This window comes from Lissotriton vulgaris, chromosome 6 (genome assembly GCF_964263255.1).
Source record: "Lissotriton vulgaris chromosome 6, aLisVul1.2, whole genome shotgun sequence".
In the NCBI taxonomy this organism is placed as follows: Eukaryota; Metazoa; Chordata; class Amphibia; order Caudata; family Salamandridae; genus Lissotriton; species Lissotriton vulgaris.
This window is the reverse complement of record NC_141694.1, coordinates 1219808320-1219824135: the sequence shown is the minus strand read 5'-3', so window position 1 is coordinate 1219824135 and position 15816 is coordinate 1219808320. Positions and strand designations below refer to the sequence as shown.

The 15816-nt window shown below is 42.5% G+C and overlaps 1 protein-coding gene across 1 annotated transcript in view; it reads right to left on the bottom strand.

Annotated features, from left to right (window-relative positions):
- The window catches only part of NUP43 (nucleoporin 43), a 173610-nt gene extending 158012 nt beyond the window's left edge, over positions 1–15598 (bottom strand). Inside the window, exon 1 of the mRNA XM_086927313.1 lies at positions 15254–15598. Coding sequence (XP_086783439.1) covers positions 15254–15490 — 237 coding nt within the window. The 5' untranslated portion in view covers positions 15491–15598. The remainder of the gene's footprint in view (positions 1–15253) is intronic.
- Between the last annotated feature and the right edge of the window lie 218 nt (positions 15599–15816).

Here is a 15816-nt window from a genome sequence, read left to right as displayed (position 1 = left end):
TCCAAAGCACTGAAATTTTACTTATCTATATAAATATGTTACAACTCTATGGGCCAGATGTAGGTGATCTCGATTTACCTACTCTTAAATACCGAATCATACCAATTCAATATTTAAGAGTAGGTAAATGGGATATAGGTAATTTCTCTTTTGAAATTACTGTATCGGTATGATTCAGTAATTTCATTGAATCGGTATTTACCGATTCGGTAATTGCCATTGATTCCTATAGGCCTTGAGGCCCATAGGAATCAATGTCAATTACCGAATCGGTAAATACCGATTCGGTAAAATTACCGAATTGTCAAGGGGGACAGGGTGTCATTTTGACACCCTGTTGCACCCCTGATTCTGGCTTGCGTGCCATGCAACACACATACATGCCCTTAGGGAGATCCAAAGGACGTAAATGGCTTGGGGAGGAGGACCACGCACTGACCCCTCACTCACTTTAAATATCCACTGTCCCGAGGGATGGGGTCCCTAGGTCTAAATGGACTGCTGGGGGGCCCTACTGACACCCTTCTCTCCGTATGAAAACTAGAACATGGCATTTTTTTAATTTTGCTCTCAGTGGAGGGCTCGGAGTCCCTCCCATGGGGCCTAGCGAGACAGGGTATCCCTACGCCTTATTAATTATTTTTTTTAATTCAGGAAAGGGGAACTAAGTCCCAAAGTCCTGTAATGGCGGCCAGCAACATTTCTCTCATGTTGCTGGCAGCCAATCAGAGCACTCGCTGAAGCTAGATGGCCCAAGGGGAAAAAAAGCGCTCCCTGGGCCAATCAGGACGCTCTATTTTTTAAATTGGCGCTACAGAGAGGCTGTTGTGGACCCAACTGTCCAAATATAAAAAACAAATTTAAATCATAATTTTTCAAAACCTACTGAATGAAATTACACCTCTTCACATAAAGCCTGGTCTGCAAACCAAAATCTAGCTTTCTGTCAAATTTGATGTCATTCCGTTCAGCAGTTTTTGCTGTAGCCCTGCCTAAATAAGTCAACGGAAAATGCAAGGGAAATGTTGCTGTTTTATCTCCCCGTTTCTCACCCCCCACTCACATGGCATATAACTCCAAAACTTAATTATGACCTCACATTACATCACTCATGACATGGGGAGTAAGGAATGTGTGGTTTTCTAGAGTAGCCACCAGAAAGATTGCTACCAAAGGTAAGTAACTAGTTCTTCTGATGGATACTACTACCCGGGGATTGCTCCTCTTTAGAACAGATTACAATAGCAGAACTTCCCAAAGGTGAAGGGTCTGGAGAGCAGACTCAGACCATAAATTCCCAAAGAACTGAGCAGGTGAAATGACTTTCTTGCTAGACCTGGCTGTCAAGGCAGTAGTGTTTTGTTATTGTACAAACTGATGCCCACGTGGCAACCTAGCAGATGTCTAGAACATATGCCCAGAACATATGCCCCTCACACCAAAGGCGTTGTAGCCACTTTGGCTGTGATGGAATGGGCCCACAGGGGGTTGCTTCTTGGCAGATAAGAGCCTTTACAACAAAGTATATACCATGTAGTGCCTACACCACCCAGCCTTTACCACGCAGGTAAGTATCACACAGGTATTTGTGCCTTTGCCTTTACCTCGCAGGTACTTTTTTTTAAAACAACAGCATTATTATGTTTTTTTTAAAAAGGGGGTTAGGTGTGGGTAGTAGTAAAGGGAGGTAAGAGTAATTTTTGGTTTTAGGGGTGGGCAGAGGTAAGGAGACATAAGGGTAAATTTAGGGTTGGGTAATAGTAAAGGGAGGTAAAGTTAATTTTAGGGTTTAGGGCTGGGTAGAGGAAGGGATGGGTAATTTTAGGGTTTAGCGGTTGGTAGTGGTAAAGAAAGGTTAGGTATAAATTTAAATATATATATATATATATATATATATATATATATATATATATATATATATATTATGTATATACAAATGAACACCACTTCCGAATCCCAATAACGAGACCGACACGGGGATAGCCTTAATAATGCTGTCTCAGTTTAGTTCTTACACTCAAATCAAATCAAATCAAAAAATACTTTATTCGGTAGTTCATTTGATAAGAACACCATAAAAGTTCATAAAATACAAATTACAAAGTTGATCATGTGTTAAGATCACAATTTTAAAATACTAAAAGCAATTAAAATTCATTTAAAAAAGCAGATTTGATAAAAAGGAAGCAGCAAGATATATCATACAATTTATGTTCATCTTAGATCCTAGAGATTTTGTGGGCGTTCATTGTATCTCTCCTAATCAGATCTTATTCATAGGTTGCGACGATGTTGAATACAGAATTTAAGAAAACGTGCAATTGCTTTAGCATATTTTTCATTTTCTAAATGTTGTAATGCCAAGAACGCAGGACGGCATTGGCGAAGCCCCCAGAGTTTTAAGATGGGGAGTAGCCAACGCCTACGGGGTTCCACAAAAAATTTGCAAAATAGAATAGTATGTATGGTTGATTGCGTAGATACCAAATCACATGGGCAGCATGTCCGTGTGGACATCCAGTCGTTTTGGGTTGGAAAGGAAACTAGCAAATGAAACATGTCAAACCTTAAGCGAGTTAGCAGCATTTTTTCATATTGGGTTAGATTATATAACAAATAAGGTTCAACTTCAAAAACAGTCTGCACTAGTATGGCTTTCTGAACAGATTGTTTGTGGATCTCGGTTACTAGGCGTAACTGTCTCAGATGTGTAAGGCATTCTTTTTTTAGATCCGCCTTAGAAATTTCATTTATCCTGGGAGGATTATCAAAATATTTCTTGTAGCCCAAGTCCTCAAGGATTGCTTTGACGTAGGTTATCCATTTGATTTTTTTACACTGATCGAGACTCAGAATATCTTCAATGATGGATCTCGTTAAATGGCATTGCTCTGTAACCCATATTCTGCGCCATAGCATAACTGGCTGCAGTTTTATGATGTCTGTTATATAGTCTAGTCCCAATTCTAAGTGACATGCATATGTGGAGGTATTCCTTGGAACCGCAAGTAAGTATCGTAAAAAGGAATTCTCAATTTTTTGAATGGCTTCAACATTTACATACCCCCATATTCCTGCCCCATATATTGCCGTAGATATGCATTTAGCGTTATAAATTTTCTGCATTACTTGTATTGGACGTTGGCCCAGTTTTTGTGAAAATGCTTTTAGTGAGACAGTTTCCCTCAAGAAGGCAAGTTTCCTGGCATTAACCGCTGGGGTCCACTTGAACTTCTCATCTATTACTATCCCCAGGTATGGGTAGGTTGCCGTTCTATCTAATGGTTCACCTTTTACAAACAACCTTCGGCACTTCCCAGATCCCTTCCCAGCTTGCATAGTGTAAGTTTTCTTAACATTTAGCTTTAGATTTAGGGTAGCCATGAACGTACAATATCTGTTTAGTGCACATTGGAGTTCATTTGGGGTTCTTGCTAAAATGACAGCATCGTCGGCATATAATAGTGCAGGTATTTGCCGACGAGCTATTGTAGGTAAATCTTTACTGCCTTGGAGCATCGCGGCTTCCAGTCCGTTAGTGTAGACAGTGAATAAAAAGGGGGCCAGCACACAACCCTGTCTGACCCCCTTTTCCACCCTGAAATTTCCTGTAAGTTCCCCCTTGGTCCCAAATCTTACCCTGCCTGTCGTCCCTGTGTACATTTCACGCAGGAAATCAACAATCGCTGGGTCAACGCCCAATTTCAGCACGATGTTCCATAATGCTGAATGAGCGACGCAGTCAAACGCCGCTGATAAGTCGACGTAGACCATGTAAAGTGTGGACCCCTTGGCCTCCGTATATTTACCCGCTAGGAGGGAAAGGTTAAGTGCTTGGTCTACTGTTCCTAGGCCTTCACGGAAACCATATTGTATATCAGATATTACTCCATGGTCAGTTGCCCACTCCTGAAGTCGATTAAGAAGGATCCGCCCTGCCATCTTCCCAAGCGAGTCCAGGAGGGAAATAGGCCTATAACAGGACGGAATATTTCGATCCCCTTTCTTATAGATTGGGACCAGTATTGATGATTTCCAAGAATCTAGTAGCCCTACCTTTAGTGTTGCATTTAAAACATTGGTCAGTATGGGGGACCAGAGATCTGGTAGATGTTTGAAAACATCGGCTGGGACCCCATCCGGACCAGGGGCTTTGCCAGATTTTGAGTTTTTTAATGCCAATTGAACCTCCTTGTGGGAGAATTGTAGGTCTATTGGGTATATAACCTGCGTTAGAGGGTCTGGGTGGTCAATGTCTATCAGGGTGTCTTTGCTAAAAACTTTTGAAAAATAAGCCACCCATTCATCTTCGCTTATAGCGACGTCGATGGAGGGTGTTTCATTTTTATTTGTTAAAAACGGTGACCTTACTGTGTGCCAAAACATTGCACTATCCTTCAACTCTGTGCTTTTGCTGAGGCGATTCCATAGATCAACTTTTAACTCTTGTTTTCTTAACCTGATCGCGACAGCGTACTCTTTCCTTAATCTACCGATCTCAGCTCTATCCCTCTTGTCCTTATTCAAGGCCTCTTTTAGTTTTGTGTGTGCCTTTGTGCATGCCGAATTAAACCAGCTATTATTTTTATTTATTTCTGACTTTTGCTTACAGGTCCTAGTTAGCTCTTTATGTATATTTTTCAAAACGGTATTAAAACTGTCAATGACCACCTTTGGTTGTAGGTTCAGGTCAAGACAGTTCTTAATTTCGGCACTACAGTTTTTGACTATTTTGTTAGTTGTGCCTTCCTTATCAATTTTCCCCCATTTAAGTGTATAACCATTCATGGAACCAATTGTAAGTTCTTGTTGGGCTAATACGGTCATTATGTTATTGGGTTTGTGTGGTGTATTTTCCGCAAGGGATGCAACTATTGGAAAATGGTCACTCAGTGGGTTTTTTACTACTTCAAAACAATCGATAGCTGTCCCATTTAAGGGAGATATTAGTATATAATCTATCAGACTTGTTAATCCTCTTCCGTTGAACGTTGGCGAAAAGGAAGCAGGAGGATTTTTTTTTTCATTTAAAAAACCTAACTGTAGTTCAGCCATGACCTCATTCATTTTCTCGCCTTCAACGGTGTGTGAGAAGTGGGTTATGCTAATATCCTCCTCATCGATAATGCCACATTTAGTATTTTTACTGTTCATACATAGATGGAGATTGAAGTCTCCCCCCCAAACTATTATACATGAATTTTTTGCATATTTTGTGGTTTGTTCTTGCAGTACTGTTGCAATCTCGGTAAGGGTATTTAGCAAATTAGTTTGCGACAAATTATTGTAGAAATTTACCAATATGTACACTTCTTGTTTTCTTTTTTTTAGAATTATGAGTTGGAAATTGTCTTTTATTATAAGAGGTGCAATATCCTCCATTTGTATAGTGTTTGAAATGTAGGTGGCAAGGCCACCACTATTTCTGCCCGAGGGGGATTTCCTTGCAGCGGACCAAAATGTTTTATACCCCGCTATGTGTATAGGAGTGATTGCCCAGGTCTCCTGGAGGCAGATAATGGCACTAGAATTCAATTGAGACAAAAAGTTAGGATTAGTTTGTTTGTATACTAAGCCTGCAATATTCCAAAAAGTAAAATGCAGCTTAGGACTAATATTAGTTGGGTCTGTTGCGGTGGTTAAGTTATCCGCACAGACTCGTGAGCCAGTCTTATTAGGAGGAGATGATATGCTCAAGGCGTCCTTATTTTTTATTTGCCCCGGTAAGATTGAGATAGATATTCCCCCGGGTTCTAAATTCTCCCCTAATTCTAAGGTGGCTGCATCTTCCCAGTTGACTCTAGGGGTAGGAAGTCAATCGTTGCAGTCTAAGCCAGAGAATGCATTGTATCTATTATAAATAGGAATATTGTAGGAAGTAGTTGGCAAGTGTACTAGTTGATTCCACCGATTGTCCCCATAATCCTGGTGTAAAGTAGTGGAAAGGTAAGGATGGACTGATGGAAGCAAGCGATTTTGAGTCTGATGCCATTGTGCTGTTTCCGTAGGATAAACAAATTTGGAATTTTGTTGGAAGAGGGGAGTCTTCTTTTCAGGCTGAAAGTGCCTTTCATAGAGAAAGTTCATAGGGTTTGGTAATGTATTTGTACTTGATGGAAGGAGGTGCCTATAGAAGTAGCCCAGGGGAAGCAAGGTGGTATTAAATTCCCATGTAGAGGGTGGAGGGGCGTTGGCGAGAGTCTTTTCTGCCCATTTAGGGTTTCTAAAGTTAAGTGTTACACAGTCGCCCTCAAATTTTTTCCCCAAAGGGCCTATCCATCCTACTCTTTGTACATGTGTAATTTCCCCTGCACATTCCGTTGGGAAATTACAGTTTAATGAGAGCCAATAAAGTATTTTGTTTTTTAATGATAGAACAGTTTCTGATTGTTCTGGCTTGAGCTTAGGGACATTAACTAGGACAAGTACAAAGGCTCCACATTCTGGTGGTAAGGTGATTCGTGGAGGGATTTGCTTAGCTTTGTAAGGGATTTCGGAGGGGGTCTTTGGATGGTGTGTTATTGCCGTTGTATTACTAGCCTGAGTGGAAATTTGCGGCAGATGTTGTGTGCCCGTTTGTGTTTTTTTTAAGTGTGCGCTACTGGTCGTTGGAGGAGGACTCATAGCTGGTACAAGGGGGGTTACTGATGTTGATTTATTAGTTGTAATCTTTTGTTTTGTCTCAGCAGGTCCACCAGTTTTGGGTATTGCTTGGGGCGGCGCTTTTTTGCTTTCGTTAGGTTTGGCTTTTTGTGCTCCAGCCACGTTATAGAGAGGGGGAGGGGGAGATTTTTTATTCATAGATACCAGCTCTTCAATTCTCTTCTCTAATCGAGCGAGCCTAGTTTCGACCGGTGATATATATATGCTCAGAAGGTCCCCAATTCGCTCAACCAAGTTATCATAGTCTGTATCATTATTAGTTCTTTCTCTGAAAGCGTGACTGTTATTTATATTGGGGGAGTCGTGATGATTTTCTACATCAGCCAACATGGTTTTACCTTTTTGCCCTTTCGTGCGTTTACGTTTCTTACGAGTCAATGGCAAGGGCTGGGTGGGAGATATAGCTCTTATTGAAATTGCCCCCCCCTGTGTGTCTCCCAGTACATTCTCTGTGGTATCCTCGACTAGTTCGGGAGTTAAAGCCACATTAAGAAGGGGAGATCTTTCTAGATCACTGTCCAACTCACAATTGGTGCTTGTGTCCGATACTGATAGATTTACTTCATTCAGCAAGGTGTGAGGGACGGCTATAATGTCATTAGTGTCTTCAGTTCTCGATGTACTAGCGTTGCCAGGGGTTCTGGCTGATTTAATACTTCCTAATGAAGAGCGTTTTGCAAATTCCAAGTCCCGAGATACTCTTCGTTGTAATAGTGAGATGCTAAGATCAATAGCATCAGTAGTGCGTGTGATGAAACTGTCTATTGGACCTATCAGTGCAGCGGCTCCGGCAGCGGTCTTGCTCCTGGTGCCTCTGGTAGACATGTTAGTGAAGATTTTATGCTTGTATGTAACAGGTAGCAGAGATCATTGGTAGGCAGCTATACAGTTCGAAAGTCAATGTTTATAGTGAATCCATTAAATAGTAACAAAGAACAAACAAGTCAAGGAAATCCTACTTGTACAGGAAACGTGGATGTTAGAGGGAGGGTCCGTCCTGTCCTCAGCCGTCCACGGACGGCCACAGACGGCCCGCCCTTTGCCCGGGCTTAGCCTGGCGTCCCGCTCGCGTCCCGCGTTGCGAGGGACGCCCACCTTTATCGCGCCTCCAGGCGCCGATGGTGACGATCAGGGGGAGCGCCACCGCAGGGAGTCCTGGGAAGCCGAGTCCTCCACTCGGCGGCCGTCTGTGATGTTATGCACGGCAGCGGGAGGACTCAGGCAGTGCGAGGTGTTCGGTTCCTGGGAGGCTGTTGGTCAGCAGAGGGTCCGTAGCAGCAAAGGTCAGTGTGCAGAAAGTTCACAGAGGGTTCTTACACTCTGTAAAGTGTTTCGGTATTTCCTGCCTTGATCATATATATATATATTATATATATATAGATAGATATATATATATATATATATATATTTACATATTTATATATTTTTTTACTAAGCTTACATATACTTACCATGCGTGGAAAAGGCAACCATGGTAAAGGCATTGGCGTGGTAAAGGCTGTGTGGAAAAGGCATGCATGGTAAGGGCATGTGCTGTAATGCCATACGTTGCTTCTTGGCCACTGTGTAGCATTTTTCAATACAGAGGACTATCCACCTTGAAAGGGTCCTCTTTTGCACTGCCTTCCCTTTCTTTACCCTGGATAAACCCACAAAGAGCTACCCATTTGTGAGATAGTTGATGTAAAAGTACCCATGTGCCGAGGCAATGCTCCTCCTGCACAGGATCCAGGACCCAACTCTACCCTGCTTCTGTCATTCACAAAAGGCAGTTGTGTTGTCCCTGAGGATTTGCACCCACCTCCCTTTGATGGATGCCTGGAAGGGGTTTAAGGACAGATGGATCAATGAAAGCTCCATAAGACTAATATGGAGCTGGTTCTTCGGCAGAGATCAGAGGCCTCTGATCGCCACCACCACCCTGATGGCCTCCCCAACCAAAGCGTGATGAGTCTGTCACCACTGTGAAATCTGGTGTGGAGACAAGAGAGTGGCTTGCCGCAGGTCAGGTTGGCATCTACCAGCTACCACACCGGGTCCTACGCCATTTCCTTTAGGATCTGAATAGAGTTGGAGCGGCAGCTGCGAAGTTGGGCTCACCAAGATCTAAGAGTCCACTACAGGGCCGGCAGGTGCCAACTACTGTTCAGAATAAGAAGGATAAAAAAGACAGAAGGCAAACCAGCCTCAAAGCCTTCCTCATGAACACTCAGGACTGATCCCAAAACATCAGGATTATATCTTAAATCTGCCACACTTGCTGCAGTAGAGGAAATGCTTTGAATGCCAAGTTTCCAAGAGTTATCCACAATGAATGGGGTTCTCTGGTTCTCTACATGGGGATCAGGTGGGCCTTTAGCTCATTGACTGTAAACCTCAACAATGTCGGAAGTTCGTCCGACATCCATCATCCAAAGGTGATTTATGACTGATTGCGATGAGCCCGCCTTCAGTAATCAGTGGGCAAGGTATGGAACGACGCATACTTTAAACCTCAGGGGGTGGGTAGGGACCACTGACAACACTTTTGTGAACACCCAAGGGACAGAGGTAAAGACAAAGAGGAGCACAGAAAATCAAGTGGTTCTGGCCTACCTTGAACTGCAGGGAACACATGTGGGACTGCAGGACAGATATATAGAATATACAAGTCCTTCAAGTCAATCCAGTCTCTTACACCCACTGCTGACAGGCACTGAGCCAGAGCAAACATTGTGAACCTGTCTTTCCTGAGAAAAGCATTCAGCAGGTGAATGACATGGAGAGTGACATTACTGAGGACATCACCCAGCGGGTTTAAGTATTTTGTAAGACTGAAAACATCATTAAGGTACTACAAAAGTTAAATTAGTATACTAGATGTAATACTAATGAGTAATACTATTTCTAACATACATTATGAGGGTGGTTGTGTGAGTGGATGTATGAGAAGGTGAAAAGGGCTTGTAAGTGACTGTATTGGTGAGTGAGTGGGTGGGTTACTGAATGGCTATATGAGTGGTTGTCTGTGTAAGTGGCAGGAGACTGAGTCTACAAAGACACTGCTTGAGAGACATTGGTGCTTGACCCAATCGTGAATAAGAATTTCCCCTTTAAAAAACACAAATGCATCGTCCTGTTTGACATCATGGGTGACCATGGTCAAGAGGAACGCTGGCACATAACCCACCGAAGGGGCAGGCAATTTATCTTCAAGACATGCGTCCATAACACCCCGCCCGCAGAACAGTTGCGTCTGATTTCTAACACCCCTCCTCCAGCAAGGACGTAGTCAATGTGCCAATGTGAATTAGAAATCCAGTTGGAATGTAAGTCATATAAAATCCATTGAGCAATACTGCAAAGGGAATGTTTCCTGATAATAATCAGTGCCAAAAGACGAGTTCAGGGACACAATGGAACACCGAACCCTCCCTTGTTAATGGACATCACCCTCAAGATTGACACTAAGAGGCAAAAATGCATTTTAAAATCCTAAACTACAGCTTAAAACAGGATTGGTAACCACAGAGAATATGAAAAGTACAGCAGCGAAGCTGGTCATGGAAAATTAAAACAGCGAAAAAAAATTGGAATATCGTTACCGAGTTGATATTGTCTCAACAACCCTCAAGCTATTTCTAAGAATTGTGCTATGCTTTAGCTGAATGAATACACAAGCCTAGTCTTGAGTTTCATAGATGGTTCGCATAGCATACCACTGTATTTGTTATAAAAAAGCAAGCTAAATATTTCCTATTGCAGCTTGTTCGAGGGTGGAACATACATAGTGACAGGCTGAAAGCCACTTCTTCCCGCTATCGCCGCTGTCAAAAGTTGATACTACAAACTGGTGTGGCCTCAATCTTGATAGCCCTGGTGCATTATTGATTTCTGAAATAAGTCTGATACCCGAATTTTATAGCATCTGAGTATCGTTCTTATTTTAAAAACAATGATGGGAGTAGTAGACATTAAAACCAGCGATAAGACAACAAAATGCATCAACTCTATTATCGTAATGATAAAACCAAAACATAGGGTGCAGGCATTTCTAATATTTCCCACATGTTAAAAAAACTCACTTTTGATGAAGTAAACCAAAAAGTCAGAATAAGGCAAAGAATGGAAAGAACAGAATCTGTAAAGACAAAATTATAGAAATGGAAAAGTCTAAACAGTGTTCACGACTGTCCTCTAGAATACACTTGTTCTAACATCCAACGAGCCCAATTAAAGTCCGATCGTGCCATACTGGAAGGTGGGATATCAGAGCACTTACTGGATTGATCATTAGACCTTGTAAATAGGCTACTTCTCCCCATTATCTAAGTGATAGAGGACGAACATCTCCAGGCATAAGCTTCCACACAAAACATGACTTCTGGCCATTTAGACATGAACAAAGGATTGATGGCCGCTGTGCAAACCTTTTGGGCTGCGGGCAAGGCAGCATTAAGGGACATGTGGAATTCTGCCTCAAGCAGGCACAAACATACAAATGACCCTTAAGAAACCCATTGGGGATATGCTGGACAAGTATAATGCACCCAGAGCTGCAGAGGAACCTTGAGTGACATACATATCTCATGGGGGCATCCTAGAAACACCTCTTGAGGTTTTTAAATATACTTAGGGTAGTGAAGAGGTTATGGTAAATACACTGACCAGACGCTCACAGTTCACTCTAAAGTAACTTTCCATACTGGGAATGTATGCAGCACCTGCATACATGCCAAGACATGATTCAGGCAGGAAACTCCAGATTTTAAGCCAAAAACGGTTTAAGTAAATTAAAAATATATATATATATATATATATATATTTTTTTTTTTTTATTTAATCTATTAGCTCTGAACAAAATGTTATAGAAGCACACAAACAATTTCACACCCAATACGACTAAAAGTTAAAATACAAAATAAATGTTTTACATTTTAATATCAACACTCAGACTTCCAATTGCAATTTTGTTAAAAAGAGATTAAAACCAACATTAAAGTGTCCCCTTCAATAGAAGTCAAAAGGGGAAAATATACCACCCGCTTTTTTTTTCTATAAATCACCAACTTTCCTGTCCTAAACTATTGGCATATATGGGTCTGCCTATAGAGATTTCTTTGCAGGTAGGCGCCACACTCAAGCTCCCCTAAGGGTGAACTTACGTTAAAGAACACTGCCAAGGAACAACTAAGGGGCATATTTACAAGGGCCTTATCTCCGCTTTTTTGGCTTTTAAAGCCAAAAAAGCGGAGATAATCTTTTCGCCCTATTTGCAAGCAGGTGCTAACATGCATTAGCGCATGTTAGCAGCCGTTTTGCCGACGCCTTGCTTTGCATCTCTAATGAGATGCAAAGTGGGCGTCACTGGGCGTACCCCTGATGGACTACCTTGTAAATCATCGCTAAATGCACATCGCTACATTTACAAAGTGGGCCTCAGGATTTTAGCAGACCGTGGTTTTCAACGAAAACTAACGTCTGCTAAAATCCTGGCTTATATATGTTGACAAACGGAGGTGGGTTTGATGGAGCAAGGATTCGCACGCAAAGCGACTTGCTCATATTCATGAACCTCTGTAACTTGTAATAGTATTAACCAATCCCGTTTGTCATTAATATTGCGCTTTTTCAGTACACGCGGGTGTCCCAGAGATGCTTGCCTATGTGTCTATTAATCATAACAAAGCTTGCATACTACAGAATCGCTGCTTCGCAGAAATTCAGTCTGCGCATGCGTCGGTCATACCCATGTGATGTGACGCACTCGCAGTTTTGGAGGGATGTTTTCGCTCATGCGCATTTCTGCTAAAATGGCCGCTTTGTCTCTAAACATGCTCTCTGCTTGCCAATGCCGCTTTGCTCAGCTGTCTATTTCTGCATAACTCCTAACCGCTATAGTTATTATAAAGTAAGGGGTGAAGTGTAGCTTATCATGGTGTACAGTGTATTCATTTCTTCTGTATTTCTAATTTGTTTTTGCTTACTTTTCATGTATCGCGTATCTGTGGGCCTGGGAGTGGGGAGCCGCTCCATCTTTGAAACCCATTACACCCCAGTCATGTGATGAGGGAAAATCCAAACTGCGCAGAGGCAAAACCAAGCCAGCTGGCTTCTGAAGTTGAGATGCGCCTGGGAACATCTTTCGTGCACCGAGAGAAGATTTTGGCTGTACCTAAAATTGTTACAATTGTATTTTCCTATGTGTGCCCTATTGTTTTACACCTTTCTCATGCCATGGGAACTGGAATGTAAGGGGTGGGTACGAAATATGAATATTAAACATGGGAACCCAGAATTTTAGGTGGTGACAATGACCTAACCACCTCTCCTGACCAATCATAAGTTGGGGACCCTGTCACTTGCAACATTTGTGGGTGGTCTAGGGACCCGAAAGGGTATAACTAGCCTAGTTTTAGCTACAGAAGTTGTCCGACTTGTCCGAGTAGCTGACCTGTCACCGACCCTACGAACTCTATAGGTGATTGATACAGAGAGCTGCGGAGCACTCTGTCTGAAATTTCCACAAACGCCAAGGGGTGGAAATAGTCGTTAGTGCTGGCGAAGCACTTTGCTGGGAGACTCGAGAACCCAATCGGGGTTACTGGCAGATTCCGTGCAGAGAGGGAGTAGCGCAGGCGTTGCATCCGAAGCTGCAGGTGTTGGTCGTGCCCTTTGGTGAGCCCAGTCCTGACCCAAATCCTGAGGGGTATCCTGTCCTGATTGTCCGTGAGCTGTACCTGCTCACCTACTGGCATCCCAAGTCCTTGAGGGTCCTTGTCCTCGCTTTTTCCCGAGCTGACCCGTGGCCAGGGTTAGTCCTCATTCCTGTCCTAGGTAAATATAATCTGTGGGTGTCCGTCTTTCTATCCTCCTTCCTCCTACTCTTTTAAATAAAGCCTCTATGCCCATGATACTCTCTCTGTCATCTCAAATGCCGTATATGCAAACTGTTTATTAGTTGTGTTCCATTTTTCCCCTTCCTGTAGGGCATATTGAAACTGTATTACTTAAATAGTATGATTAACTTTATTGATGTCTAGGATCTAAGTTTAGTTTAACAGATAGACTAAGATTAGGGTTTGAATCACTTGTAGGACTTTAGCATTCTACTGACTAATGTTGTTTTGACTCACCTACCTTAGTATAAGCCTGAATCGGAATAGCATGTTCCTTGTTTCCCTTTCCCCGTAGTTTTCCACCCGCACTCAATGGTGCTTGCCCTCATCCATAGCTACATTATAGTTGTAATCCTGATTATTGATATTTTGATCTGTATAAGTCTTATACTCTTGTCACTCTGAATTTTACTTGCTATATAAAACTTTTAAAACCCTCCAGGTGTCTGTGGTCAATATAATATGGTATAAAGTATTATTGAATGAATAAAGTATTTTAGGATTATCTTATCTCTTGTCCACTGCTAGCTTCTGATTCATCAGGAGAATATGTGCCTGTGGTAAGTCAGGTACATAAGTAGTAGTGTTAAAGAAAACACATTCAAATTACTGATGGTGGCGTGTGAACTCGCCCGACTCACAAAAATATGGTCATAATCACGTCATGGGCCCAAGTGCGTGAAATCTGGTAAATCTAAGGGTCGGGCGACCTGCGCGCTCTATCAGGTTGGTGTGTTACGACCACAGGGTTGTATCATTAAGCATATCACCGTTTTGCAGGGAACATTGCTGTAAAACCAGCGATGTTGCCTGCAAAACGGCAATTTCCCCGCTATCGCTGGATTATATATCGCCCTTGAGTTATGCGTTGATGATAACGCGCTAACTCTGCGATTTAATTACAGTTAATTACGCAATTATTCCTGCTTACATAATTATGAGTAACGTGAGGGATCTACCACAGGAGATTTAGCAAGCTAGCAATTGCTACTTGTGTTCTAGTGCATTTAGCACTTTTTTGTAGCGCAAAATACATCCCTGACAACCATTTTGGAGGTGAAGGTGCATTTTGCGCTAAGCAAATCGCGCAAAATGTTTGGAAGTAAATTGAGGGAAATCCTTCCCAAGCACACATTCAGCGAGCAAGCGTAGCTGTACGTGCCTACTAATTTGTGTCCTGTAGCATTTATTGCTATGTCTTACAGCTAATGCATTCTCACACCCATTTTGGACACAAGCAGTCGTTTTTGCGCAATTTTTTTTTTTTTTTTTTTTTTTTTAAAAGGAGACATATAGCACTAAATGAACTCACCGGTAATTCCGCGAGATTACGTTACACTGAATTAAGCAAATTACGCTCATCCTTAATGGTAGGCTGCAGCTAGCAACAGACAATATTATGGAAGTGTTTAAAAAAGTTTTTCTTGAAAATAAAAATAGCTGCGTACTTTTGAAGCGTGCTCGGATTATGGAAGCAGGGTCCTCTAGGTATGACGGTGGTCCATTAAAGATAGCCACAATTACAGAGTTGCAAATTCGGTTGAGAGGCAGTAGACCGAGTTAATAGCGGCAAGTTGTACGACAGTATGTACCACTTTCAGCCTTTCCCAACTTTGTAGCCATAAGATGTCTGTGTGCTGGAACCTGTGCTTTCATGTTCTAAAAGAGGCATGGAAGTATACACAACAGTATAGCAAAAGCATGAGCAGTACCTCGTTGTCCCACGACCCGGTGGCGAACACCTGCGGCTGCTGCAGGGATGCAGATGGTAGGGGTCGCCAGCGAGTCTTGCTGATTTTCTGGGACACAAACTTCACATTGAAAGAGTCTTCCATCTCCCCAGCAGAGTTTATAAACCACGGAAACCCGCCACCGCGCGAGACTGTCAGACAAGTAAGCAAACTGCGCGCCCAAGTCACGTGACAAGACGCACGCACCAGTCTGCACATGTGTAAGTTTCCAGACACCGCTCCCTGCTCCTGCCTTCACATTGGTTAACTTTATTGCAGATAGTCGTAACAAGAAATATTCGGGCCGGTTTCACTCTGAAGTTGTCCAATGACCCAATCCGACAAAGCGTAACAACAGAACAGTAAACCAATAAGATCGAGAAGCAGTACAAACCACTGTATTTATTAGCCAATAGAATGGGCGAAGGCATTATAGCCCGCCCACTCCTCTAGAAAAAAAAAATCGTAAATGGCGCAGCAGCGTGGGTCCGGTTCAAATCATCGCATTTTCTAAGGCGGTGCAAGTTGATATTTTGTTGCCGCCT